General features: G+C 49.9%; 10 protein-coding genes across 10 annotated transcripts, besides 1 other annotated feature; 5 read left to right on the forward strand and 5 right to left on the reverse strand.

Annotated features, from left to right (window-relative positions):
• Positions 1-23,010: part of a sequence feature (contig 1.17 1271..347844(-1)) that runs on past both edges of the window.
• On the reverse strand, positions 16-2,126 carry ANIA_01231 (DNA-directed DNA polymerase beta; the record flags this gene model as incomplete). The annotated part of the gene is made up of 4 exons (XM_653743.2): positions 16-1,241; positions 1,293-1,667; positions 1,717-1,907; positions 1,946-2,126. The coding sequence occupies 4 exons, from the start codon at positions 2,124-2,126 to the stop codon at positions 60-62; spliced, it is 1,929 nt and encodes a 642-aa protein (XP_658835.2). The 3' UTR covers positions 16-59.
• Positions 2,645-3,862, forward strand: ANIA_01230 (mitochondrial ATPase complex subunit ATP10; the record flags this gene model as incomplete). Its single annotated transcript, XM_653742.2, has 2 exons — positions 2,645-3,045; positions 3,106-3,862. The coding sequence occupies 2 exons, from the start codon at positions 2,645-2,647 to the stop codon at positions 3,791-3,793; spliced, it is 1,089 nt and encodes a 362-aa protein (XP_658834.1). The 3' UTR covers positions 3,794-3,862.
• On the reverse strand, positions 4,060-4,842 carry ANIA_01229 (putative vesicle transport v-SNARE protein Gos1; the record flags this gene model as incomplete). Its single annotated transcript, XM_653741.2, has 4 exons — positions 4,701-4,842; positions 4,513-4,626; positions 4,155-4,462; positions 4,060-4,123 (listed from the first exon to the last, which is right to left on the reverse strand). Exons 1-4 carry the CDS (start codon positions 4,764-4,766, stop codon positions 4,060-4,062), a joined length of 552 nt encoding a protein of 183 aa, XP_658833.1. The 5' UTR covers positions 4,767-4,842.
• On the forward strand, positions 5,073-6,142 carry ANIA_01228 (60S ribosomal uL29 domain-containing protein). Its single transcript, XM_653740.2, has 4 exons — positions 5,073-5,123; positions 5,195-5,334; positions 5,664-5,889; positions 5,983-6,142. The coding sequence occupies exons 1-4, from the start codon at positions 5,121-5,123 to the stop codon at positions 5,986-5,988; spliced, it is 375 nt and encodes a 124-aa protein (XP_658832.1). The 5' UTR covers positions 5,073-5,120; the 3' UTR covers positions 5,989-6,142.
• Positions 6,540-9,974, reverse strand: ANIA_01227 (mediator of RNA polymerase II transcription subunit 16). The gene is made up of 9 exons (XM_653739.2): positions 9,616-9,974; positions 9,243-9,566; positions 8,456-9,050; positions 8,180-8,399; positions 8,013-8,132; positions 7,851-7,961; positions 7,533-7,802; positions 7,342-7,389; positions 6,540-7,294 (listed from the first exon to the last, which is right to left on the reverse strand). Exons 1-9 carry the CDS (start codon positions 9,765-9,767, stop codon positions 6,567-6,569), a joined length of 2,568 nt encoding a protein of 855 aa, XP_658831.2. The 5' UTR covers positions 9,768-9,974; the 3' UTR covers positions 6,540-6,566.
• Positions 11,159-13,010, forward strand: ANIA_01226 (putative SIR2 family histone deacetylase (Hst4); the record flags this gene model as incomplete). The annotated part of the gene is made up of 2 exons (XM_653738.1): positions 11,159-11,585; positions 11,650-13,010. 2 exons carry the CDS (start codon positions 11,159-11,161, stop codon positions 13,008-13,010), a joined length of 1,788 nt encoding a protein of 595 aa, XP_658830.1.
• Positions 13,246-14,583, reverse strand: cbfA (putative CBF/NF-Y family transcription factor). The gene is made up of 3 exons (XM_653737.2): positions 14,208-14,583; positions 13,994-14,127; positions 13,246-13,915 (listed from the first exon to the last, which is right to left on the reverse strand). The coding sequence occupies exons 1-3, from the start codon at positions 14,319-14,321 to the stop codon at positions 13,321-13,323; spliced, it is 843 nt and encodes a 280-aa protein (XP_658829.1). The 5' UTR covers positions 14,322-14,583; the 3' UTR covers positions 13,246-13,320.
• Positions 18,618-19,206, forward strand: ANIA_01224 (Apq12 family protein; the record flags this gene model as incomplete). Its single annotated transcript, XM_653736.1, has 2 exons — positions 18,618-18,633; positions 18,692-19,206. The coding sequence occupies 2 exons, from the start codon at positions 18,618-18,620 to the stop codon at positions 19,204-19,206; spliced, it is 531 nt and encodes a 176-aa protein (XP_658828.1).
• ANIA_01223 (putative signal sequence-binding GTPase GPN3) lies at positions 19,371-20,588 on the reverse strand. The gene is made up of 2 exons (XM_653735.2): positions 20,028-20,588; positions 19,371-19,823 (listed from the first exon to the last, which is right to left on the reverse strand). Exons 1-2 carry the CDS (start codon positions 20,565-20,567, stop codon positions 19,698-19,700), a joined length of 666 nt encoding a protein of 221 aa, XP_658827.1. The 5' UTR covers positions 20,568-20,588; the 3' UTR covers positions 19,371-19,697.
• Positions 20,931-22,759, forward strand: ANIA_01222 (S-adenosylmethionine synthetase sasA). Its single transcript, XM_653734.2, has 3 exons — positions 20,931-21,232; positions 21,288-21,344; positions 21,401-22,759. The coding sequence occupies exons 1-3, from the start codon at positions 21,124-21,126 to the stop codon at positions 22,399-22,401; spliced, it is 1,167 nt and encodes a 388-aa protein (XP_658826.1). The 5' UTR covers positions 20,931-21,123; the 3' UTR covers positions 22,402-22,759.

A 23,010-nucleotide genomic window follows, 5' to 3' on the forward strand; every position in this document is an offset into this window, starting at 1 on the left:
CACTAAGCGGCATCTGCAGTGATAGAAATAATATTATAACTACATATGATTCAAACACTTTAGCAATTTCGGTGCTCTGGTGGTCGCCAGGGCACTCCCAGGATTTTGAAGATACGGCGCTCATCTCGACTTTCAAGAAGTCGACCGGGGTTTACCTTCGTCCGTTGAGAAGCACGCGGCACGTCTGCATACAGTCCTCTTTGGTTGAGACGCATGAGCTTCTTGCTAGCAAGCAGTCTTATGCTGCGGTTAAAGATATCGTTACCAGTAAAGTATATCAAGGCTGCACCGAGTTCTGCACCAGGCACGAATAACAGATCGATCCGCCGCCACAATTGACCATCTGGCAGTTTGGATGCGCCATGCCATTTTGACCCTTCCCCCCGACATGTAGCAGCCAAGCTTGCTTGAAGGAACCCTTGTTGAAATAGTTTTGGCACGACATTATCTAGCATCAGTGTCCGAATCTCCTCGATCGTGGCATCAGGCCTTGTGATGATCAAGTCAATATCACCGGAAGTGGCCGCGCCACGACGGTAGGAACCGCCAATGATGACTTGCATATCAGGGCTCTCCATTCGTACGACTCGTCGGACGAAATTTCCATGAGCCTGGACTTCGGTTCTCGGTATTTGTTGGGAAAAGTCAAAGTAGTGGTCGAGACCAATGCGCTGTGCCTGTGTTAGGGAGGCTTTTGTGCGTAGGTCTTCCAGCGATCTATAGCCTTGAGCTATCCACCTAGAAGCCACTGTAATTCCGGCCCCGTAGACACCCAAGTATGTCTGAAGTAGGCGGTCCTCGACTGTATTGCTTGTATTATCCAAGCGGCGAAGTCGGTTCGTAAGGACAATCTCTTCAATCTTGTCCGCTAGACGCTCCCCAATTCCAGGAATTCGGATGGCTTCAGAGCGGCTGAGCACCTTCTTTGACTGACTGCGAAGGGCACTGATTGCCTTTCGGTATGCCAAAGTGCGCCAGTGGTCTGCGGTCCGGGTATAGTAATCCAGCATCTGCTGTAGCACTTCAATCGTCCTCGCATTGGGATTCTGGGCGCTCGAGGTAGAGTCGTGCTTCTGCATGCAAACGAACTTTTGCTGCCAGCATCTAGCTACTCCATTTTGGCCATCAGATAGTTTCCTACTCTTCGTTTTTGCTGGCGGGGATTGTGACTCGTCAGAGGTTTCGTAACCAGATTTCTCAGCAGCAGAGTCATCGTCTGAGGTATCTAAGGGGTCGAGGGGCTATTTACAGCGTGAGACATGTCATTTTCGATATTTTGCATGTAGTCTTACCAGATGTTCAGTAGCTTTAGCTTCCTCTATCACATCATTCAGCGCATCATGTTCGCGGACAGGGGAACTGCCACGAACTATCTTCCCACTCGCCTCACAATAAATGTCAAGTTGCGGAGCCTGCTCTAGTGAAGGATCCTCTTGTACAGAAAGCTGGGACGACCTCTGAGTCTGACCTAGCTGTCTTCCATCTGGCTTTAACGGCGGGGACCATTGAGTGAGCACAGATTGACTCTCGGGCTGCAAAGTGTCTAGTCTTGGAAGCTCGGCCGAAGGCGCACCTTTGACTTGGAAACGTACTTGCGCGGCCCTCAAAATACATCGGAATTTGATGCACTCGGCAGGGTACGCTTCATCAACTACGGCAACATCGGACTGCAGAGGTCAGTAGTGAGAGACAAATAAGGCGTGTGCATTCACGAACCGGAATCGTCTCTAGCTCCAAGTGCTTTAGGATTTCTTCGAAGCTCAACCCTTTATCAACTATGATGTGTGTAACATGACTTCCCCACGTTTTTGCCCATAGAGCGCCATATTCCTGTGCTCTCTGGATTCGCAATCTGCGAAGGGGAGAAACATCGCTGTTCGGAAAGAAGACTGTGGCAGAGAAGGTTACTGAGAGTATTCGCATCAACCGCATTTAGATGACCTACAAAATACAAGACCTTTGAATATTTGCAGTTGTTCGGGAATCATCCTTGCAACAAAGCCTCCCCTCTTGCGCTTTCCAGGGGCGTCCGTTGTTGGGCGTTTGGTTGACACCGTCTTCTTCTCCAGAGTCTGCTTAATGCTGGGAATCTCAACAACCGAGATGCTCGAAGAAACAGAAGACATGCTGCCTGCAACGGCAGGAACAGTATCTGAAGAAGACCGGAGGTTTATAGCGACGCTGGGTTGAGGCACATGAGAGAGATTCCCGGTCTGGCAAGCGCCGGAAGATGCGATAGCTTCATCGTTTCTTCTGGAAGATGCAATAATACGGTCAATTTCACACTCTGAATTATCGCTAAAATAATCCAGCTGCTCTAAGCCTCTGAAAAACGCTTCTTTAGCCGTCGTCATTTGTGGCAAGTCTAAGTTGGCAATGAATCAGGCGTATATCCAGAGATACTCGAGCCATAGGTGAATAACTCCCGCCAGATACCTGACGATGACAAGTCCCAGAGACTGGATTTGATTTTCTTCAGATACACTAGCTAGTAACTTGAATTCAGGCCTGGGCACGGTCAAGGGTAGTAGGCAGACATTGTTGCGCCAAATTGTCGCCAAGTCACGGGATCGATTGCCGGCACTTCACTCTTTTTGGAACTACCAAAGCCAAAGCTTTAACTGTCAACGCATACGCTACAACAATGTGGAAACCTTCGAAGCCTCTCTCGTTATTACTGGAGCCTTCGCTCCTGCAGAGTAGTCTCTGCCTCAAATGTCAGCTGCGCGGTACCTCTGCGGTCCGACCTAGAGCTTCTCTGCGTTCCTATACAACGCCAAACAGCAACGGAGAGAAGCCGTCGGCCTCAACTAAAGCAACGACAAGCAGAAGAGTTCAATTCCAGCAGAATGCCACTCCTCAATCAGCTCCTCCCAAGGCGCATGAACCCAGAGAACAAGAGCCAATACCACTTTTAGACCGCCCAATTGGTTCGGCGATTCCCCCGCAGGAGGGTCAAAACACTGGGATTGACAAGCGGACATTGGGACAACGACGGGACGATTTTGTGAACTATGAAAAACATATCAAGAGGCGTGAAGAGCTGTATGTCATCGGCCTCCATATGCTCTATTACAGTTGCTTACTATATTCCTCAATTATTAGGACACGACAAGCCGCAAAGCCATACTTCCGAGAATGGTCAAACATGCGATACAACGAGGGTAAGACCTTTGTGTCGAACCCGCGCTTATTCAAGCGTGACAAAGCGCTCTACTTCCCTAACCTTTACGGAACTACACTCGCCTCGCCGCAAGAACCGCAGAATACCACATCCATACTCCGCGGTAAAGTGTCTGTCGTGAACCTCTTTTCCAGCGTTTGGGCAGAAAGTCAGGTCGCCACGTTTACTGGGCCCCAGTTCAACCCCGGTCTATATGAGGCATTTAAGGAAGGTAGTCACCTTGTGCAGAAGGTCGATATTAACGTGGAGGACAACATTCTCAAGGCGTGGCTGGTTCGGATGTTCATGTGGCGGATGAGGGGGAAGCTGCCCAAGGAACAACATCCAAGATACTTTCTGGTGCGCAAGGGTCTTGACGATGGCCTCAAGGAAGCTATTGCCATGATGAACAGTAGAGTTGGATACGTGTATCTTTTGGACGAGAACTGCCGTATCCGATGGGCAGGCAGTGGACCTGCTGAGCCCGCCGAATTGGAGAGCTTGAACAATGGCGTCCGCAAGCTTATCAATGAACGGAAAATTAGTCTAGGGTCCGAGTTGCACGTGCAGCATTCGCAAGTATCAGGAAAGGAGACGAAGAAGGCCAGGGTGATTGAGCATAGCCGTTAATCATTGCATGTACATATTAGTGTGAGCATGTAAACTGTATAAGTAGCCCAAATCCATAAACTCCGACCCAATATTAACTTTCCGCAGGAAACAGCTAGGTGCAGGAGAGCATACAATTACCAACCCATGCTACTAGCTGCAGGCGAAGTCGAATGGACGCTCTAATCATCGAAAGAAAAGCAGCATCAGAAAGCAAGCCCCAATAAAAGCTCCTAGTATAAGCGCATCTCTCCTCCTTTTATTCCCTATCTTTCCGATCAACGCATTCACCCCCGGGATTTGGCTGGCAGCGCCCACAATCCGCCGGTTAATGCTCGAAAGTGTCTCGCGCTGCATTCCAAAGTTCTCATTGATTGCGTACGCCTGGCTCAGCACGCCATCTATTACTCCATGGCTCTCATCGATACGACGCCGCTCCTCGAGCATGTACTCTGATTCCGCGGCGGCAGGGTTCGAGGAGCGGTAAGCGTTAATGTCGGAGCGCACGTTGGAGAGGAGGTTTGCGCGGTCCCGCAACTCAGCTATCGCAGCCGTGAGGCGGGATAGTTCACGTTTGTGTTCTGCGAGGACTTCACGGTGGCGGGCTAGGTTGTTCTGTTTGAGAGCTGAGGATGTGAGTGTTGCCTCGGAATCGAGGAGGCGGGCGAGTTGGGCCAGTAGGGATTCGCGCTGGTTGAGCAGGTTAATTCCAAGTTCTTTGGCTTATATAAAGGGAGTACCTTTTCCAAGAGGTCTCGGATCTGGTGCTCATTGCGGATCTCCTCTTCTGCGGGCTGCGGAGGCAGCTTGGTCATGGAAGCATATTGGGAGTAGGTGTGAAAGAGGCTCTCGGTCTATCAGACAGAGCCAGGGTCAGTGTCTCCAATTTATCCATGGAAGATGAAAGCTATGCATGTGCTAACCGTACCTGAGTTTCGAGAGATCTGGCCTGCTGCCGCAGTTGTGCCCACCCAGCACCAGTAGAGGACGCCATGTACGGGGAAGAAAACGACGAGTGAGGTTGAGTGAATATAAGATCAAAAGGTATAATATTAGACAATCGGCTTGTGAATGATCCGTCCAGCGGAACGCAGTATTTGCAATCAAATCAATTCTTAAACTGTTACCTGCCAAACACTCTTTTACACTCCCGATTCGGACCATGGGCGGCGTCATCGCATCAGCCTCCGCACCAGCCACAGTCACGTGAGATGCAACGCCCGCTTAGCCGCCGCACCACGCCAAGGAGCAAAAAAAAGCCCTAGTCCCACAGAAACTTCCCAAATCGACCCGGTCCATCTTCAATCCTCACGTCGACAATCAACCATTCGACAAGATACCGCCCACCATGGTATGTACAGGGTTACTGTCCGAATTGCAGGAGATTAGTGTCAGGATGTCATGCTGATTCCGAATTTCTAGTCTTCCAAGGTCAAGGCTGGTCAACTCTGGGGAAAGAGCAAGGATGAGCTCACAAAGCAGCTGGATGAGCTGAAGACCGAGCTGGCTCAGCTCCGTGTCCAGAAGATCACTGGCGGTGCTTCGTCGAAGAGCCTGCGGATGTGCGTTTGATTTCCCTGTTCTCAATCACAAATCACACCAGATGTCAAACCCTTGGGAGTGGAAGGATGCGAATTGGGGATTGGAAAGAATGTGCTTTTTAGTCGGATCGCGTCGCATCGATAGATGAAATCGGCTCGAAAAATGGGAGCGTACTGAAGAAACAAATCAAGAGGAGGGTTCGAAGACTGGAAATTGCGACGAGAAGGACTACCGACCGACCGACCGAAAGCATTCGATCCGATCACAAATGCACCTTCCATTCCTCACCAAATGAATACATCAATCTCAAATTTCTAATCTGAAGGAATACTGATGATTTCGTCCGTAGTCACGACGTCCGCAAGTCGATCGCCCGTGTCTTGACCGTCATCAACGCCAACCAGCGATCCCAGCTCCGCCTCTTCTACAAGAACAAGAAGTACCTCCCTCTTGACCTCCGCCCCCGCCTCACTCGCGCTCTTCGACGCCGCCTCACCAAGCACGAGGCTACCCTCAAGACTGAGCGCCAGCGCAAGAAGGAGATCCACTTCCCTCAGCGGAAGTACGCCATCAAGGTACGAAATTAAAATGCCAGCATAAACAGCCTTCTCTCACAACTGCTTTTCCGGGCAATGAAAGTCAAGGCAGGACTGACGTGTCATGCACAGGCGTAAATCCAAAAAGGAAAAGAATGGATCGAGTCTGGATCTTGATGATGGAGTTCTGGGACGTCGTTTTGACCTGGCCCACCTGTTGTAGAACAGGAGGTCTTGAATAAAAGACATGGATAATGTATCTTAGAAGATAAGATGCAGGTCGATCTTGAATGAATCCTTTGCTTGCAATGACAATTAACATCCCTGGCCGTCTATCTTCCAGAAGGTACACACAGCTACCCACTCATACCCATCCAAGTCCACAAAGCGTTACGGAATCCTATTCAGGTTGATTTACTTTATACATTGCCATCTGGTGGATTGTGTAGAGCCCCCCAAATTCGGAGCTGGTTTTCATGGCTTCCCAGTAATATAGAACATGCTGTCGCCGGGCCTTTCGGGTCTCCAACTGTTAGCACATAAATAATGCTTTCCCATCTCTACTTCGTCACGGGATACGATTTCATTTTATATTATTATATTATATATATATATATATACATATCTACCGGCTCATTCCGAGCCCGTTACACACTCAACTCACCACTAATTACAACCAATTCGATTTTACGCACGCCCACACCCACCAAACATATCTAGCCAGGCAATCCCCCCTCAAGATTCCACATACCGCCACAAATACAAGACCTCAGATGCCCCAGCTTCAGTGTCATCTTAAAGGACAAAACTGAACGCGGCGGATACATTGCCTCTGAAACCTCACAGCACCGAACGCACCGTCTACTCAACTGGCTACCATTGCCATTCCTTGCACCTAGTCCCATGACCGCCTCCACACTTCCTAACCCGCTCCCCTTCCCAGATCTAGAAGCTATAGGCGTCTTCTTGATTATATCCACGTCCCTCTCTCGCCTGTACAGTTCGCTCCTTGCATCGTTCCCAAAACCTAGCCAACCATAATCGCCCATAAAAATGGCAAGGCGGTCCATTTCTCCCCTCATAGCGGGGACTGTTTGGCGGAGGATCGTTGAGACGGCAGGAACAAGGACCGGCGGAATGCGGCTGCTGACAAGGAGTTCCTTTTCTGGGCCGGGCCGCTCGTTGTCGCCGAAGCCGGCGCCTGTATAGGCGTGTTTGACGGCGGAGTCCACGCCGGCTAGAAGTTTCTCGTAGACGTCTGTGCGTACGGGGGAGGCGTCGAGCGTTTGGCAGATTTCCGTGTAGTAAACGCGGGAGTCGCCAGTGAGGGGGGCGTTTGCGTAGCCGGCGTGGATTCCGCGGAGGCCGCGGCAGATGAAGCGGAGGAAGGCGCGGGACATGCTGGAAAGGAGGATGATAAGAGGGAGAGAAGTAGTGGTTTTCACTAAGATATTTTAGTATATGGTCTATGGAGGGTGGGGTGGTACGGACGCTTCTGGTTGAAAGCTTCTTGGTCGGAAGAGACGCTTTCAAAGTCATCTGCAAGGTCGAAAAGCTCGTTTAAAATATATAAAGAGAAGTCAAGGGCCCATTTGGTATTTCCGAGGACCAAGCGGAGGACGTCTGGAGTGGGGGGGAAAGGAAGTCAGTAAAAGCCGTTAGAGCTTGATTGGCGGAATCACCTGGATCGTGTGGTTCAGGTCCCTGAACCCCCTTGTTGTATTGGAAAAAGGACGGGTATATCATAGCAGCCTGACGCAGTTGAATGATGGCCCAGGGAACATTAGAAGCAATATTGCGAGCCCTGAACTTGCCCTTGAAGCCTAGCGCGGCCTGTATGCTTAGAGCACGAGGGATATATGGGTGATTCATCAATTTATCCTGCTCGGTTGTGAAGTTGCAGTTGATGGATAGTGCCCGATAAACCTCATTGAGGAAAGCCGTTTGAGCATCTATAAAATCGTTAAAAAGGGATCCACCATCTGTCAGAAAAGACTGACCTGGAGATAACTGGCGTATCAATATCAACAAGATATCGTCGGTGTTGACTTCGCCACCGCAACCCCGGCAGAAAGCTAATGTCAAAGAAGCAATGGCTGCAGAGTACTTGTCTGTAACCACAATTAGACAAGTTACCGCGATTTAATTGATATATCACTTACTCTCGTCGTAATGGCCATTCTCTGCCCCGTAGGAGTGCTCCATGATCCGGAGGTGCGTTTGCCCGTCGTTGTCCAGTCCCACAATGAGGCAGGCACTGGGTGAGAAGCTCATATGTAATGCTACTCAGAGTTAGGGAAGCGCATTATAGACGGTTAGAACGACGAACCTGAAGGTTCCAGCGGGTAGTGGAACCCTGCCTGAGCAAGGCTAGTGACTGTGTTTGCATCGTCGATGCCATCAAATGCAGCCATGGTCTTGGGGTCATAGAAGGCAATTGAACTATCGTCGTAAGAAACCGCCAGAACATTGCCATATTCCGTCTGATCGACGGAAATAACATGACGCCCCGAAGTAATATCGTCGAGGCGACGCAGTACAGTTTTTGGCTGACCTCATGTTAGCTGATGCTAGCTAATGCTAACGGGCAAACAATGACGCATACCTTGACCTGTCCATTACCCTTCTTGGAGGGCACATCATCGAATCTTGGGTGAAGAGTCATGAGACTAGTTTCCAACTGCCACCGGACAATCACGCTAGCCGGTATTTGTGGCTGCGGATGAGGAAGGATTGCGTGAGTGGGGATCGAGAAAACAGCCACAATCCAAGGATTTGGCGTCGATCCTGCTGAATTATCGGACGCAGGAAGTATTATATGTAGAGAGGTAAGGCAGTAGAGAGAGCTTGTGAAGGGGAGCTGCTCATCTGGGTTCTCGCCTGCATCACGGTTGCTGCTTGGAATATTATATGGCACTTCAACTTTCATATGAACAAGGCGAAAGCTCGGGGTAGGAAATTGCTGGGAGCCCTGCTTCTGCTGCGTGGGATCCCACTGGGAAGGGGTCCACTGAATGCTGACTCGGTAAAGGGATATTCTCTGACACGCTGAATGCGTTGCAACCAAAATGCCTGCTTGGGTTGTCACTAGGGCTGCGTGAGTAAGAAGCCTGTCGGAATAGCTTGTGTTCTTCAATTCCGTCGTTATCTCGGCCCATCGACCATCTGGGTTCTGGTAGAGAAGCTTCATCACTCCAGACCTGGTAATACAGAGTAATGCTCCTTTATGAGCTGGATGAAAAGTGCCGATCGGACGCCGTCTGAATGGCGAGTATGCCCAGCGGCCCTGTACCTTGGCCGCTTGGTAGAATGAATGCACCTGGATACGTTAGCCTGCGAAAATCCTCAACGCTCGAAGGGGCATATTCACCGAACGGTATTGACTCAACCACATCATCCCAACTATCTGAGCCCCATCATCATCAGGGTCAAATGCCGCTTGACGGGTCACGTTCACGCTGTTCAGGGCGATAGGAATGGAGTAGATAGACACTCGACCGGACGAATCGGCCACAGCAAGTTCCGTACCTGAATCGTTCCAGCACAGATGAACGAGGGCATGACCGGCATGAACCTCTGACACTTGATTCAATGGTGTCTCGTCACTCAGCAGCCATTTCCCATCAGACTGCTGGCACTGGAGGTGGCGGACGTTCACTCTGGTTGAGTCCTGTGAAATGGATGCAATGCATCCGAGTCTTGACCATGCAATTTTCCTGGTAAAATCAGTATGACAGAAGCCAAGTAGCATTCCTAGGATCATACTGGCAGCATCCGACTAATCTCATCTCATCCAGCCGTTGAGCTAGGCCTTTCGTAGAGGCAGTCGGAGTACTCGTAGGCAAACCCAGCTCGAGTGAGGTGGATTCACCGAACAAATCGTCCACATTGATCCCGTCCTCCATGATCAAGGGCATGCTGATGCTTGTTAAAAGATAGGGGGATTCTGCACGATGGTAATGTATAGAGCCTATGGATGGGTGAGGCTATAACACCCAGATATCATAGTGGGTGCGATCCACAAAGCGGGATGGATCACGGACGCCAATGGAAGAATAGGAAGTCAACGTGGGGTTGGATGTCTAGGAGCATCGAAGCTGCACGATAACAAGTTCAATCAGTCCCAGGACAACAGGCTTGAATCCCCTGATACCTACCTGTCTTCGCAGATCAAGGCATTTCCTGGGTTTCATAAATATGAGCGGACTGAGGCTAACAGCATGTGGAGCCGCAGATCCGCTTTCTGATTACCTAAGCATCTACCGAGTCATTTGTCTGCTATCACCGGGTCAACCAGATCTCGATTTTCGCCGACTTATTTTAATACTCCTTACTTTACGGCCAGACACGAGAGATACTGTACGCAACCGAGTTCATCCTTATAACTCATCACTAAACTTTAATTTTATATAAATATATATATATATATTGTTTAAGAAGTAGTGTTAGTGATATTACAAGTATACGGACTAGCTGGGGGGTCTCTGTTTATGGTGCAACAAAGAGGTTGGGGCCCTTAGAGGCTAAACCTGATTAGGGCTCTAACTGCAGGTCCGTCGCTGGCAGAGCAATCGAGCCAATCACAGCCCGAGAACTCTGCGACCGAAAACAACCTCTTCAGTGCTGAGCTGGAGGGCCAGCATCAGTTGATCCCCATATATACAGACGAGAGTCGCGGAAATCTTGCCGGTCCTGGTTACGTCAGGAGTATATATACTATAATACCACGTCAACGCTTTGACATCGGGGCAGCATAGTCTAATCTTTGATCATTTCTTTATACCTTCTGCTCCGCTCCTCCGTGTCCCCTCCAGTTCCATTCCCTTGTCTTCAGTCTTCGGTCTGAATATCCAGGAATCCCGTGGGTCAAAATAAACAGTGTCGGCTGCAAGCGAGAACCGTCAGAGCCAACATCTGGTCCTGTGGTCTGCCCTCCTCTCTCGTATCCCTCACTTCCCCTCCCCTTCTCGCCCCGTCAATTTTGCAGTGCACTCTGGAGGTCGGACCCCATCACAGTCACGGGGTTCCCGTTTTTGAGACTGTCGCTCGACTCTTGAGTCGCTCTCTATCCGACCCCATCTGGTCTCTCCGTCTTCCCGCCAACGGGTCGAAGAATCTTCGACTCTGAGCCCCTGGAAAATTCCCTCTTCTCTCCCAGTCAATTGATGTCGGCTTTGTGATTGATTCCCCATGATTTCCATCCAAAGGGCTTTCTAGTCTTTAGCGACTCTTTGTCAGGCTTTGTTTTATCGCTTTCTTTCTGCTTGCTCTAGTACTCTACTCTCGCGTCATCCCGACCGGCGTCATCATGGCACCTCGCAAAACCAAGCCCGCTACCAAACCCGCAGCCAAACCCACACCTGCGTCTACGGCTACTACCTCTTCTTGTCCGTCTCCGAAGAGCTTTCCAATCCCAATGGAGGTCGATGATTTCTCGTTTTCCGACTCGGAGCTGAGCGACGCTCAGTCACTCATCGAACCCGAAGGCTTCTCGTTGCTCTCCCCGGACGAGTCTAGTGGCGGCCGCAGCCAAGACGAGCTGCCGCCCGCCAGAAAGAAGCGCCGTGTGGCCGGCCCCAAGGAACGCCGAACCCAGCACCTCGATCTCACCCCCCGCCTGGGCTTTTCAGATTACGGTGACCAGGAGCCTCAGCTTAATCTTCTTGTTAACACAATCCGTAACCACAAGAAAATTGTGGTCATTGCTGGAGCTGGCATCTCCACATCTGCAGGCAGTACGCATCCATTCTGCCGTTCTTTTCACCCCCTCTACTCTCAAACTAATCGACTTCTTCATAGTTCCTGACTTCCGCTCCGACGATGGCCTTTTCAAGACCTTGCAAAAAAAGCACAATCTCAAGGCGTCCGGCAAACTCATGTTCGACGCTGCCGTCTACCAGGATGAAGCGTTGACCGCCTCGTTTCAGGAGATGGTGCGGTCATTGTCAGAAGAAGCCGAGAAATCCTCTCCGACAGCTTTCCACCATATGCTCGCCCGGCTAGGCAGTGACAATCGCCTGACTCGTTTGTATACCCAGAACATCGACGGCATCGAAACCTCTATGCCTCCTCTGGCAACTCAAATCCCATTGAACGTCAAGGCCCCATGGCCGCGTACAATCCAATTGCACGGAAGCCTTGAAAAGATGGTCTGTCAGAAGTGTCGACATATGAGCACCTTTGACCGAGTCATGTTCGACCGTCCCGACGCCCCTGAGTGTCCGGAGTGTGTGTTGACCAACCAATTCCGTATGGAAACCGGCCAACGCAGCCATGGGATTGGGAAAATGAGACCGCGCATTGTCCTATACAACGAACACAACCCAGATGAGGAGGCGATTACATCCGTTATGAATGCTGATATACGCTCACGCCCCGATGCGCTAATTGTGGTGGGAACCAGCTTGAAGATTCCTGGAGTACGTCGCCTTGTCAAGAGCCTGTGTTCGGTAATCCGGAGTCGCCGTAATGGAGTCACCATGTGGATCAATAATGAACCGCCCTCCGGCAAAGAATTTGAAGACTGCTTTGATCTGTTGGTCAAGGGCGACTGCGAGGAAGTGGCACGGCTTGCACAATTGAAGCGGTGGGATGACGATTCCAAACCGATTTTCGACGAGTGCCAATCTGCGGATGTGGAGCGGGTAAAGAACGAGCAAGGGCCGCTTTCCGTCGTTATTACTACCCCCAAGAAGGAGAAAGTCCAGGCTCAGACCGGGATGCTCACACCATCATCCAGCTACGATGGCGACGTCGAGAATGCTTCCACCACTACTCTCTCAAATCCTGCAAGCAAAGGACGGAAGCTCACTGAGATCCTCAAGGCCAGCAAGAAGGATGCACCTAAGACTGAGAGTGCCGGCGTCAAGAAGCCTGCGCCTCGGAAGCGCACAAAGAAAGAGCCAGTCAAGAATGCCAAAATTACCACATTCAGCAAAGTCACTAAGGCTCAGAAGGTTACGCCCGAGGAGAAATCCGTCAAATTGGAGGAGCATAAGGCAATGCATCCCCTGCCACCGGGGGCTGCGCGTACAAATGCGCCGATGCTTCCTGGGCTAGCAAAGGATGACTCCAAATCAACACCGAGCGGCAAACGAGGCCAGCTCGAGACCATTTCCCCTGATCGCATCCCCAAAGGAATGGGCAAGTTGCTTGATTAGAGGATTCACTATTTTTGATATTATTATTTGAGATACCACTGATAGATATGCCGTTGGCGTTTCCCGCGTTCGTGGCTGAAGCTGGGCCTCGTCGGATGATTATACGGATTACAGGAGTTCAGAAGGCGTTAGAAGGCGCTCCTCATTGCACAAGGCGATGATATATTACTGTTTGGAGCATATTTAGCGGCGCATTACAACATCAGTGTCCATGTGGTAGGGTTACTCGTATTATGTATGTACATCAATCACATCAAGCCATTTTTCAACATGGATGGCATTTCCGCTCAACATTTTGAGCTTATTTCAATTACCCCAGCCCTAGATCCCCCCGTAATTGACTTCCTGGCCCCTCTTCGTCACTATCACTATCACCAGCCGCATCAGGATCCACCAAGCGCCGTGCCTGAGCACCACGGTCTAGGTCTTCCACCCGATCAAGGTCCTCGTCTTCACCTCTCTCCTCTTCGTCTTCCTCATCCTCTTCCTCCGTAGCATCGGCATCCTCTTCATGCTCCTCCTCCACCTCATCCGCATCCCCACCATCCTCCCCTTCATCATCCGGATCCTGGTCATGATCCTGGTCTTCCTTCTCAATCTCCTCATCACCGTCCCTCTTCACCCTCTTCGCCTTTGACCCTCGGACAACGACCTCCTTCATCTCCGCATCACCAGTACCATCCTTTGCCGCCTGCACCCCATTCTTACTCTCGGCACCAGCATCAACATTGGCCTTTGTATCTCCATCACCACTCTTCCTCGGCTTCCTCTTTGCAGCCTTAAGGTCTGTAAACTTATCCAACTCCTTCTCTAGTCGCGGTCTGAACCCCTCGAATTCAAGCTCTGAGAGTGCGTTGAGGACGTCCGCGGGCGAGACTGTTCGTTTTAGTGTTGCTTCGTTGGCGCTGTGCACGACAAAACATATTAGCGGTGTTGTTCAGGATTGCGAGTGGCAAAATGGATTTAGATGTGATAACACGTACTGAGAAGACAGATAAGAAACAAACACCGTCGCAGCCTTCTGAATGGCCAGTACGGCATCTTTCTGCACGGATGTATTCGGTGGCAGGACGGATTTTGCTAGTCGCAGGGTAATGGAACGCGGGAGGAGGTAATCCTTGATGCATTGATTAGCATTCGCCTCCTTTTTGTCTCCATGGAAGTAATTGGTAAAGGATGTTTGGCAGAGACCCATACCTCAATTGAGACGCCTTCAGCGCGGGCTTTAAGTTGCTGCTCTGTTGCTTGCATTTGCATGGTGTTCGGCTGAGCTTGGTCTGCGTCTGCGTCTGTTGGTGGTGAGGTGGACATATTATCGGTTTGTTCCTAGTCCCATATATCTTTATCCGAAGCTGTGTATATATCAGTGGCGTCGAGTCGTACGCTGCACTCCTAGGTGGCGGTCGTGGTGGTCGCAAGTCCGATTACAGCGCGGGGAGTCTGTCGCTTCTCTGACTTTCTTGGCTCTTGGAGGTGGTTTGTTCGCCCGTCTAGATCAGTGTTGAAGCTTCAGTCTTGCAAATTAGATTTCTTTGGCAATGAGCTCAAAAATCGTGCGTAGTTGTCATTGGAGAGAAAGAAAGCAGGCGGTGATTTCATTGACACGACGGGACGCGATGGAATTGGAGAAGACTGCGGGAGCGCGTAGCATATCCACTTTCTTCCTCTATACGTCGTAATGCCCCTTCGCCTCTGTTATCAAACTGGGTAAGCTCGTTTGAGGCTTAATTACTCATGTAAGTTCGACAGGGATATATACCTAGGCTTTAGTATCTTCAAAGATGGAATGTAATTCTGTTTGAATCGGAGTACTGATCTAAACCTGGCCATGTATATAAAGATCGAAAGCTCATTGAGGGACACGCACTCATGCATACCACACATGCACTACAATGCCGTATTTCAGAGTGTGAAGGAGCCTGCGCTGTAGAATCAATCAACTCCTCCACAACAGATTGGGACCATGGTGGAATTATGAATTATACGAACGCATATGCAGGACTTCGCGGCAGCTGGATCCCATCGAACTCCCCCACCAAAAGCACCCTAACTCATGATCTCCTTTACTGTCCTGAAGTAGGAAATGGTGCAGGAAATATTAACCATTATAGCTAAAGACTACAATAGAAAGTGCCGGCCATGGTAGAGCTGCCGTCGAAAAAAGCGACCCTTAATCGAGAGTGATACCAGCAAAAACCAGAATCTTAGCTTCCAATGGTATTCGAGCTGTCCTAAGAAGCAAAAACAACAAAAAAGCAAGGGATTGCTATGCCCCCACGCAGGATTGAACTGCGGACCTCTCCATTTCAATTAGTTACGAGTGGAGCGCTCTACGACTGAGCTATAAGGGCGCGTGATGTATGACTCAGCGATCTATACAATTATCTTCGTTTTGCTCAAGCTGGGAAGGATTATAATCGTGGAAGTTGTTTATGATTGGCTGCGCAGAAACTAGGTATACAACTAGCCTTTATTAGTGTTAGCCGCGGGTAGAAGCGAGAGCTAGCCTGTTTAGGTAAGTGAATACTCCGTCGTTCTCTAGCTCCAATCAGAGACGGGAGTGGAGTCTGCCATTGTTAGAATTGCTCATTATCAGTAGGATAAAGTTGAAGCAGTAAGATTTGCTGAACGTTTAAAAAATGTTTTGCTAAGGCTCAAGACTGTTATAGGATCTTTAGCGTCCTTTAACATAATTGTCTTGGAAGATTAGTCGCGTTTCGGTATGGTTTGTTCTTGAATGAGACACGAGCGAGCTACCATTATACAATGTGCCTGTATAAATATATTCTTTAAATTCTTCTCTTTCACCACCGCACGTAGAAGATGGACACACTTCTCGTCATCAATACCTTTAGGTCTGCACCGAGCTAAGCATGCTCATTTCAGCCAATCCTGAGCGACTTGCTTGTTAACTAGGACTGTATGTTAGAATTGCCAAAATCGAGGAAATGGTTCCGGACTCAATCGAAAAACCTGAAAAGTTTCTAAGGTTGTGCATATCTAATCAGAAGCGAAGTAACTTAGTATCAAATAAATCCAGCAGAATAACCGACTGTTCTGTATTACAGTGGCGATGCAGAGCGGCAGGACATCACAACCCCAGAGTGATCTCCAATCTCTCCATACATCCCTCGACCCTCTAAGATTCCTAGCACAAGCTGACGAATCAATAGACGATCCGGAACAGTATATGGCTGTGCTCCCGGGCGCCTTTTTGGGAACGGGGGCCGCTGACACTTTGAATACCTTATCGAGTACTGTTCTCGTGAACTATTCGTCCAAGTTGGCTAGACAAATACGGATCAACTGGTATTCGTTGACAGCCTTGTAGCAGAAGCTTTTCTAAGAAGGTGTAATTTATACACAGAATGTCATTGAAGGGGCCGAGCACTTAACTGAGCATGCTATACCCTTTCATTCGGTTTAGCTTCATGAGTAGCTTGGACTGAGTTACCAGTGGCTTTTGACTTGCGTAACTCGAAGCACGTGGAGAGCCCACCTGTGAGCTGAGTTGCTAGACAAATTGTCCACATACGACTCTATCTTGAAGCGATTCCGCAGGCTGGAGACCCAGAAAATTGGGCTTTTAAACATCATCGAGCCAGTGAAAGATGGCAAGATCGTGACTCTTGCTCGCGATGACTGCTCAATCTGTGATAACTTCATGGCTTACTTGTTAACATGTCAAGGACCTTGAATCTGCCATAGGCCTTTGGCATAAGGGCCAGTGTCATAGGAGCAATACAGAGGTCGAAGATATCTAGATCATCAAAACATGACAGTTATACCGATGTTGCATGTATGCGGAACGTCTTTATTAGTATTACTATAGCTAAGCCTCCGGTGTGAATAGGATATATCAAAGAATATATGAGTTGTAAACATATATATTACTTTCCTGACGCTTATTGAACCCACCAGGTCAATGATAAATGGGTTCTTTTTACCTTGTCCCATTTCTCTAAGCATTTCTTGTAAAAAGTATGCATACACCGAAGCGGCTAAAGCACACGGCTTCCACTTTGATAGACAAGCCAGCATAACGCAAACAGCGCCTTGATTCATATCCTAGCTTCCTGATTCAGCCAAACTATAGTAAGTACGTGGAGTGTGTGGGTTTTGAGGTGGCAAATAACGGGCAATTTAGTGTCATGGCGCTCTCAAGTTTGCCCTAAGACGGAAGGTCACCGGAATATCCAGATCAAGTGTTTGCAACTGGCAGCTTCATGGCGTTCCAGTAGGATCATTGAGTTGCGGCCAGGTGCAATTCGGCGTTTCGCTCGACAGCATGAGTGGGCTTTAGCGATCATGAATGTCCAAGTTGACCGGCAGCAATTGTTTCGCCAAATTCACACTGCACCACCCATCCAGAATTTTTAGCCGGCTTGCTCACTACCACTCTCCCGAGTTGAGTGACAAACTGCGTGTGAAGCACTCCGCCTTCAATGCAAAACAATGATTCAATATGAGTGCAAGGGTAACCCGAACGTATCTCTGCAGCTATGACCGCTGCCTAAGCTGTACCAAGAATACCAGTCTGAAGAAAAAAAAAAAAAAAAAAAAAAAAAAAAAAAAAAAAAAAAAACAAACAAACAAAGCAAGTGCTACGCCGTGCGCACATATGCAGCCCAGCATGTAGGCATAGCAACCTCCAGGGTTCGCGGATAGCCAGAGCGTTGTCCGTCGCCACATGACAAGGGCAGCTGCCATCTCCATCGGAAGGCATGATCCGATTGCCCTTCGATATCAATGTGGCAACTATACTGCAGAGTGTTGAAGCACGGATGGAAGGCCAACAAACGTGCGAGTCGCTCCTGGACTAAGCATCCATTTCAGGGTAAGAAGTCAAGGTAGTACTGAGGACATCTCTGGTATGATATCAATTGACACACCCCGAGAGACCCCAAACATCTTGTTTTCAGCTGCGCAGTATTCCTGCTGATCGAGCAGCCTGCGAGGCTGAGCAATAATAGTTTTGACACTGCATGTGAACAGACGGTGAGTACTTGCCCAATAATAAATGTACGCTGTCACCGTCCTCCATCGTTCTAGAAGCCGGAGTATTGATTTCTGCGTGTCAAGTGTTATCCACTGTTCCTGCCCACAACCCAGAGCCTCTCGTCACACCACATCCTACTGCAGGTCGCCTGACATACATGAAATCAACAGCTGTAAATTCACTTGCGAAGCTGTAAATCAACAAAGTTCATTGTTCGATCAATGGCCATCATAGACGAAGGCTAGTGTTTGTCTGTCTCCCCGGGACAAAGATGAAGAGCTTCCAACGCTAGGATGAGTTGTCATTGACAATTATAGTCTATATTCGCATGACGACGATTATGAAGTAGAGTAGGAGCCACCGGGCTTCGCGACGTTAGGACGACGTCTAAAGAGGAAAGCGCAGGTATGGGCCGGGGGTTGCTGTTTGCTTGGTTTGCTTCACTTTAAATAACCACCTATCCTACATCCACGATCGGTGGAACCCAATGCTAACTATTCCTGTTGGTCCTTTCAACATCCGATACTTTCTGCTCTACCCAGTCTCCTCTCAGAGCATTAACATAACCATCTACTGACTATCAAGCTATCGACTGCACTCTTGTCGCCATGGAAAATCTTCCTGGTAAGCTCCGGAAAGCCCCCCATCATGCTGCGATCTTTAACACGAACAAACGCCATAGAATACGTACAATCGCTGCTGCTCCACCCCACGGTTCAACAACTGGCCTCCTCTCCATTAGCATCTGGTTTCGCCAACATCCACGCGACATACCTCAACCCATCTCTTGCCCATCTGAGAGAATCCTACCTTAACCCGACTCTCGCCCATCTGCGCTTGACCTACCTAGAACCCTACGTTGTGCAGCCGCTGGCGCACGTTCTCGCCACAATGCCAGATCTTGCCTCAGTAATGGCCATATTCTTGGTACTCTTCCTCTCGTTGAAGATTCTTGATTATACACGTCGCGCAGTGATGTGGTGGGTGTGGACAATAATCTGGGCGGCCAAGTGGGCAACTATCCTTGGTGCTGCAGGATACATCTATCTTTCGGGTTGGGAGAAGGTGGTACAAGACCTAGGCTACGCTTTTAACTTTATTTCGGGGCTGCTGGAGCAGTACGGCCATACCCTTGAGTCGGCGGCGCGAGACGGGCACCGTCCTCGCGGAGGATCGTGGCGGGGTGATGAACTATGACCTTGGTGTTCGAACATTGTCCCTTCTTTCTTGCAGTTGGTTCGGGCCGGGGTGTGCAAAAAATCAGCATTATGTGTTTTGTTGGCGTTGGTTTGATTCTATTGGATATGATATAATGATCATATTTCCGCATGCATGGCTTTCTACTGAAATCTGGGACGATTGGATGAGGTATGCGTTGATAGAATATTATAAGTATTGATGATGATTCCAAACGCAGTATTTTCTAAGGTTGGAAAAGAGTGTAATGTGCCCGCTCCAATCAGTCCGTAGCGAGACCTGCTAAGGTTGACAGCGTGATGGTCGCCGACGCGCCTTTCTCCTCTAGGCGCAGAGGATGTCATGGTTTGTAGATGTGCCCGGACGGGAGCGTAGCTTGTATGCGTGTCGGATAACGGTAGCGAAGCCGAATCCGGCGCAGTGACTGATGGCCGATGTCTATACAGATTGAGCCAATAATGTAGTTCGGCTCAAACTCCCATGTTATTATTTCAATCCTCGTAATCAACATCCTGCGCATCGTTAGGCTCTTTCGGCTCTTGTGCCTCATGGAATTGAATGGCGTCATCGATATGGCTTAGCACGGCAGCAACACTATCCTCGTCCTGAACGTCCAGCTGTAAGAAAGATACCATACTAAAATCATCAATAAGTTGAGCGACGGCACGGTTCAGCCTCTCGAAAGAACCTCCGCTCATCAAAGATTCCTTCGACATAGGGTCCGAGTTCGCACTGTCCTCTGCCTCCTTGTTATCCAGCAACAACTGCACATCCACTCGAGCGAAACGCTTCAATTCCCGACGTGTCACCATCTCGCGCACCTGGTCCATTTTTGTGAGGATGTTCACGTGCGGCATCTCCAGCATTAGCATGGCAGACATGGCACTCAAAGTGCCCGCGAAAAACTTGGCCTTGTCAACGACAAATGTACTCTCAAGAAGATACGCAGCACAGAGATTGATGTTTAGCGGGCCAGCACGAGACAGAAACTGGACGAGCGACGGAAGCAGCGGTACGTGCGTGTAGAGCTCGATTTGCCCAGGCATGTCGAAGATAATCAGGTATTCTTCGCTAAGCGGATCGAGTGCTTCAGTGAGGAAATCCTGGTTCTGCAAAAGGAATTCGAAGCAATAGATTAATCCACCGTTCGGACCGAGCCCCAGCTCTTCCATCACATCTTCGAGGGTAACCAGCTCGCGGATATCGAGGTCAGGGTCGTACTGAAAGCTCTCGGCGGCGGGGTCGAGGTTGACATAGAAGCAGCTGCGGCGGGTAGTTTGGCAGTGTTGGATGAGGGCGTTGCAGAATGTAGTTTTCCCAGCGCCTGCTGGACCCATGACTAGAACCCCGAATTTAGACATTGTGATGGTTACTCTGCTGAATGTTGTTACGTTCCGATGGCAGGCGTAGTTTACAGGTCATTGGGAAGAGTCTCTGGAATTTTTTACTCCGCTTCATGGGGGATCCACCCGCCGAACAGGCTCAGGTCAATTGAGCCTGCTGCGGTATGCACCTAGCGACACAGCATATAACGGTATTTTCCGAGCCTTCGATAATTTAGCTGCCCCGTCTCTACTATTGTACTCCGTACTCCGGATCAGAAACAGTCAGCTTACGCGCTGACCCGCCGGAAAAGGATCAAACTAAACTTGGGCTTGCCAGCTCCGACCATTATCACGCAATATTCAATTGAATTGGCCGTGCCGGACTTCGGTCTTTCTGGCTGCAAGTGGGATTTTTCTGCCACCGCCTTGGCGGCAGTTGAATCAATCAGCCTTCTCCCGTCCCCTCTTTTTAAACCACTCGAGCCCCGCCCTCCTTTTTTCTTACCTCTCTTTCCTCATCCATTCTTCTCTCTTTCTTTTTACGACTCCCTCTATACCGTTTCTCCCCTCATTTTTTCAGACCATCGTCACCATGGGCTCAGTCGCTACCCCCAATGGAACTTTCCTGTTCACCTCCGAGTCCGTTGGACGCGGTCACCCCGACAAGATCGCGGACCAGATCTCCGATGCCATCCTCGATGGTACGTCTACAAGGATTCACTAAAGTAAAAGAGTAGATGCTTACAGAGAAATCAGCTTGTCTCGCTGAGGACCCGCTCTCCAAGGTCGCTTGTGAGACCGCCACCAAGACTGGTATGTTATCTAGCCTTGCCTGACCGCATAACCGGGTGCCTTGCTGATTCCTGCAGGTATGATTATGGTTTTCGGTGAGATTACCACCCAGGCCAGACTCGACTACCAGGCCATCATCCGTGGTGCCATCAAGGACATTGGTTACGATGACTCCGAGAAGGGTTTTGACTACAAGACCTGCAACGTCTTGGTTGCTATTGAGCAACAGTCGCCCGATATTGCTCAGGGTCTCCACTACGAAGAGGCCCTCGAGAAGCTCGGTGCTGGTGACCAGGGTATCATGTTCGGTTATGCCACCGACGAGACCCCTGAACTCCTTCCCCTCACCCTCGTCCTTTCCCACAAGCTGAACGCTGCCATGACCACTGCCCGCAACGACGGCTCCATCCCTTGGCTCCGTCCCGACACCAAGACCCAGGTCACCGTTGAGTATGCCCACGACAACGGTGCCGTCAAGCCCCTGCGTGTGGACACCGTTGTCGTCTCTGCCCAGCACAGCGATGATGTGACCACCGAAGAGCTCCGCGCTGTCATCAAGGAGAAGATCATCAAGAAGGTCATCCCTGCTGAGCTCCTTGACGACCGCACCGTCTACCACATTCAGCCCTCTGGCCGCTTCGTCATTGGCGGTCCCCAGGGTGATGCTGGTCTTACTGGCCGTAAGATCATTGTCGACACCTACGGTGGTTGGGGTGCCCACGGTGGTGGTGCTTTCTCCGGAAAGGACTACTCCAAGGTCGACCGCTCCGCTGCCTACGTTGGCCGCTGGATTGCCAAGTCTCTCGTCGCCGCCGGCCTTGCTCGCCGTGCCCTCGTCCAGCTCTCCTACGCTATTGGTGTCGCCGAGCCCCTGTCTCTCTACGTCGACACCTACGGCACCTCTGAGAAGACCTCTGAGGAGCTCGTCCAGATCATCCGCAACAACTTTGACCTCCGCCCCGGTGTCATCGTCCGTGAGCTTGACCTGGCCAAGCCCATCTACTTTGAGACTGCTCAGAACGGCCACTTCACCAACCAGAAGTTCTCCTGGGAGCAGCCCAAGGCCCTTAAGTTCTAAGCTCGTCGCTTAGGCTTGAATCCCCTATGACATATCTTCCTCATCTCTTTTTACGATTGTAATGATTCCTGCTTTGTTTCAACAACTCAAAGCGCAGCATAGACATGTCAAAACAAAAAGCACATTTTGTTTCCTTTCCTACTGTCTGACTATTTCTTTGCATGGTCCCTGCGGGGATCAGGGTTGCGCGGATAAATTCAACATGATACCACTGGGAGGGATGTACCGGCGTTGCTTGGGAGCGATTATTCAACACGAGAGCCTTTTTGAGCTCAGCATCTCGTCTGCAGGCTAGGTCCTGCATGCTAATCTAAACATTGGCAATCTAGAGTAATAATATATAACTTGCATTATATGCAGCAATCACTCCCATTTAGTAGAATTTTACACAATCTTGAGATCCTCCTCCAGCAGCGAAGGCCCAAACGCTTTATATAAGAATTTTCGTGCTGGAGTGTTAGTTTTTCGTCACGGTCCAAGGGGTAATTCCGAGCCCCATATCAGTTTCAGGTTCTCTGGCCCCGCACAGGAGTCGGACCGGTCAAGGCACTCAGGCACGCAAATATCTCCGCTTACTACGCGCCAAGCCCATCACGTCGCGATTAACGA

Source organism: Aspergillus nidulans, chromosome VIII (genome assembly GCF_000011425.1).
Source record: "Aspergillus nidulans FGSC A4 chromosome VIII".
Taxonomy (NCBI): domain Eukaryota; kingdom Fungi; phylum Ascomycota; class Eurotiomycetes; order Eurotiales; family Aspergillaceae; genus Aspergillus; species Aspergillus nidulans.

Bases quoted from the DNA above. Each gene is read 5' to 3' on its own strand.
- ANIA_01223 (XM_653735.2), bottom strand. From the start codon at position 20,567: ATGTCTAAATTCGGGGTTCTAGTCATGGGTCCAGCAGGCGCTGGGAAA. The intron at 19,824-20,027 runs GTGCGCGAGATG...TCTTTCTTACAG, and splicing joins TCCTCACAAAAATGGACCAG to CTGGACGTTCAGGACGAGGA.
- ANIA_01222 (XM_653734.2), top strand. From the start codon at position 21,124: ATGGGCTCAGTCGCTACCCCCAATGGAACTTTCCTGTTCACCTCCGAG. The intron at 21,233-21,287 runs GTACGTCTACAA...CAGAGAAATCAG, and splicing joins CTCCGATGCCATCCTCGATG to CTTGTCTCGCTGAGGACCCG. The intron at 21,345-21,400 runs GTATGTTATCTA...TGATTCCTGCAG, and splicing joins TGAGACCGCCACCAAGACTG to GTATGATTATGGTTTTCGGT.
- ANIA_01227 (XM_653739.2), bottom strand. From the start codon at position 9,767: ATGCCCTTGATCATGGAGGACGGGATCAATGTGGACGATTTGTTCGGT. The intron at 9,567-9,615 runs GTATGATCCTAG...TGATTTTACCAG, and splicing joins AGATTAGTCGGATGCTGCCA to GAAAATTGCATGGTCAAGAC. The intron at 8,133-8,179 runs GTTCGTCGTTCT...AACTCTGAGTAG, and splicing joins CTACCCGCTGGAACCTTCAG to CATTACATATGAGCTTCTCA.
- cbfA (XM_653737.2), bottom strand. From the start codon at position 14,321: ATGTCCACCTCACCACCAACAGACGCAGACGCAGACCAAGCTCAGCCG. The intron at 14,128-14,207 runs GTATGGGTCTCT...CAATGCATCAAG, and splicing joins CTGAAGGCGTCTCAATTGAG to GATTACCTCCTCCCGCGTTC. The intron at 13,916-13,993 runs GTACGTGTTATC...TGTCGTGCACAG, and splicing joins GTTTCTTATCTGTCTTCTCA to CGCCAACGAAGCAACACTAA.
- ANIA_01228 (XM_653740.2), top strand. The intron at 5,335-5,663 runs GTGCGTTTGATT...TTTCGTCCGTAG, and splicing joins TCGTCGAAGAGCCTGCGGAT to TCACGACGTCCGCAAGTCGA.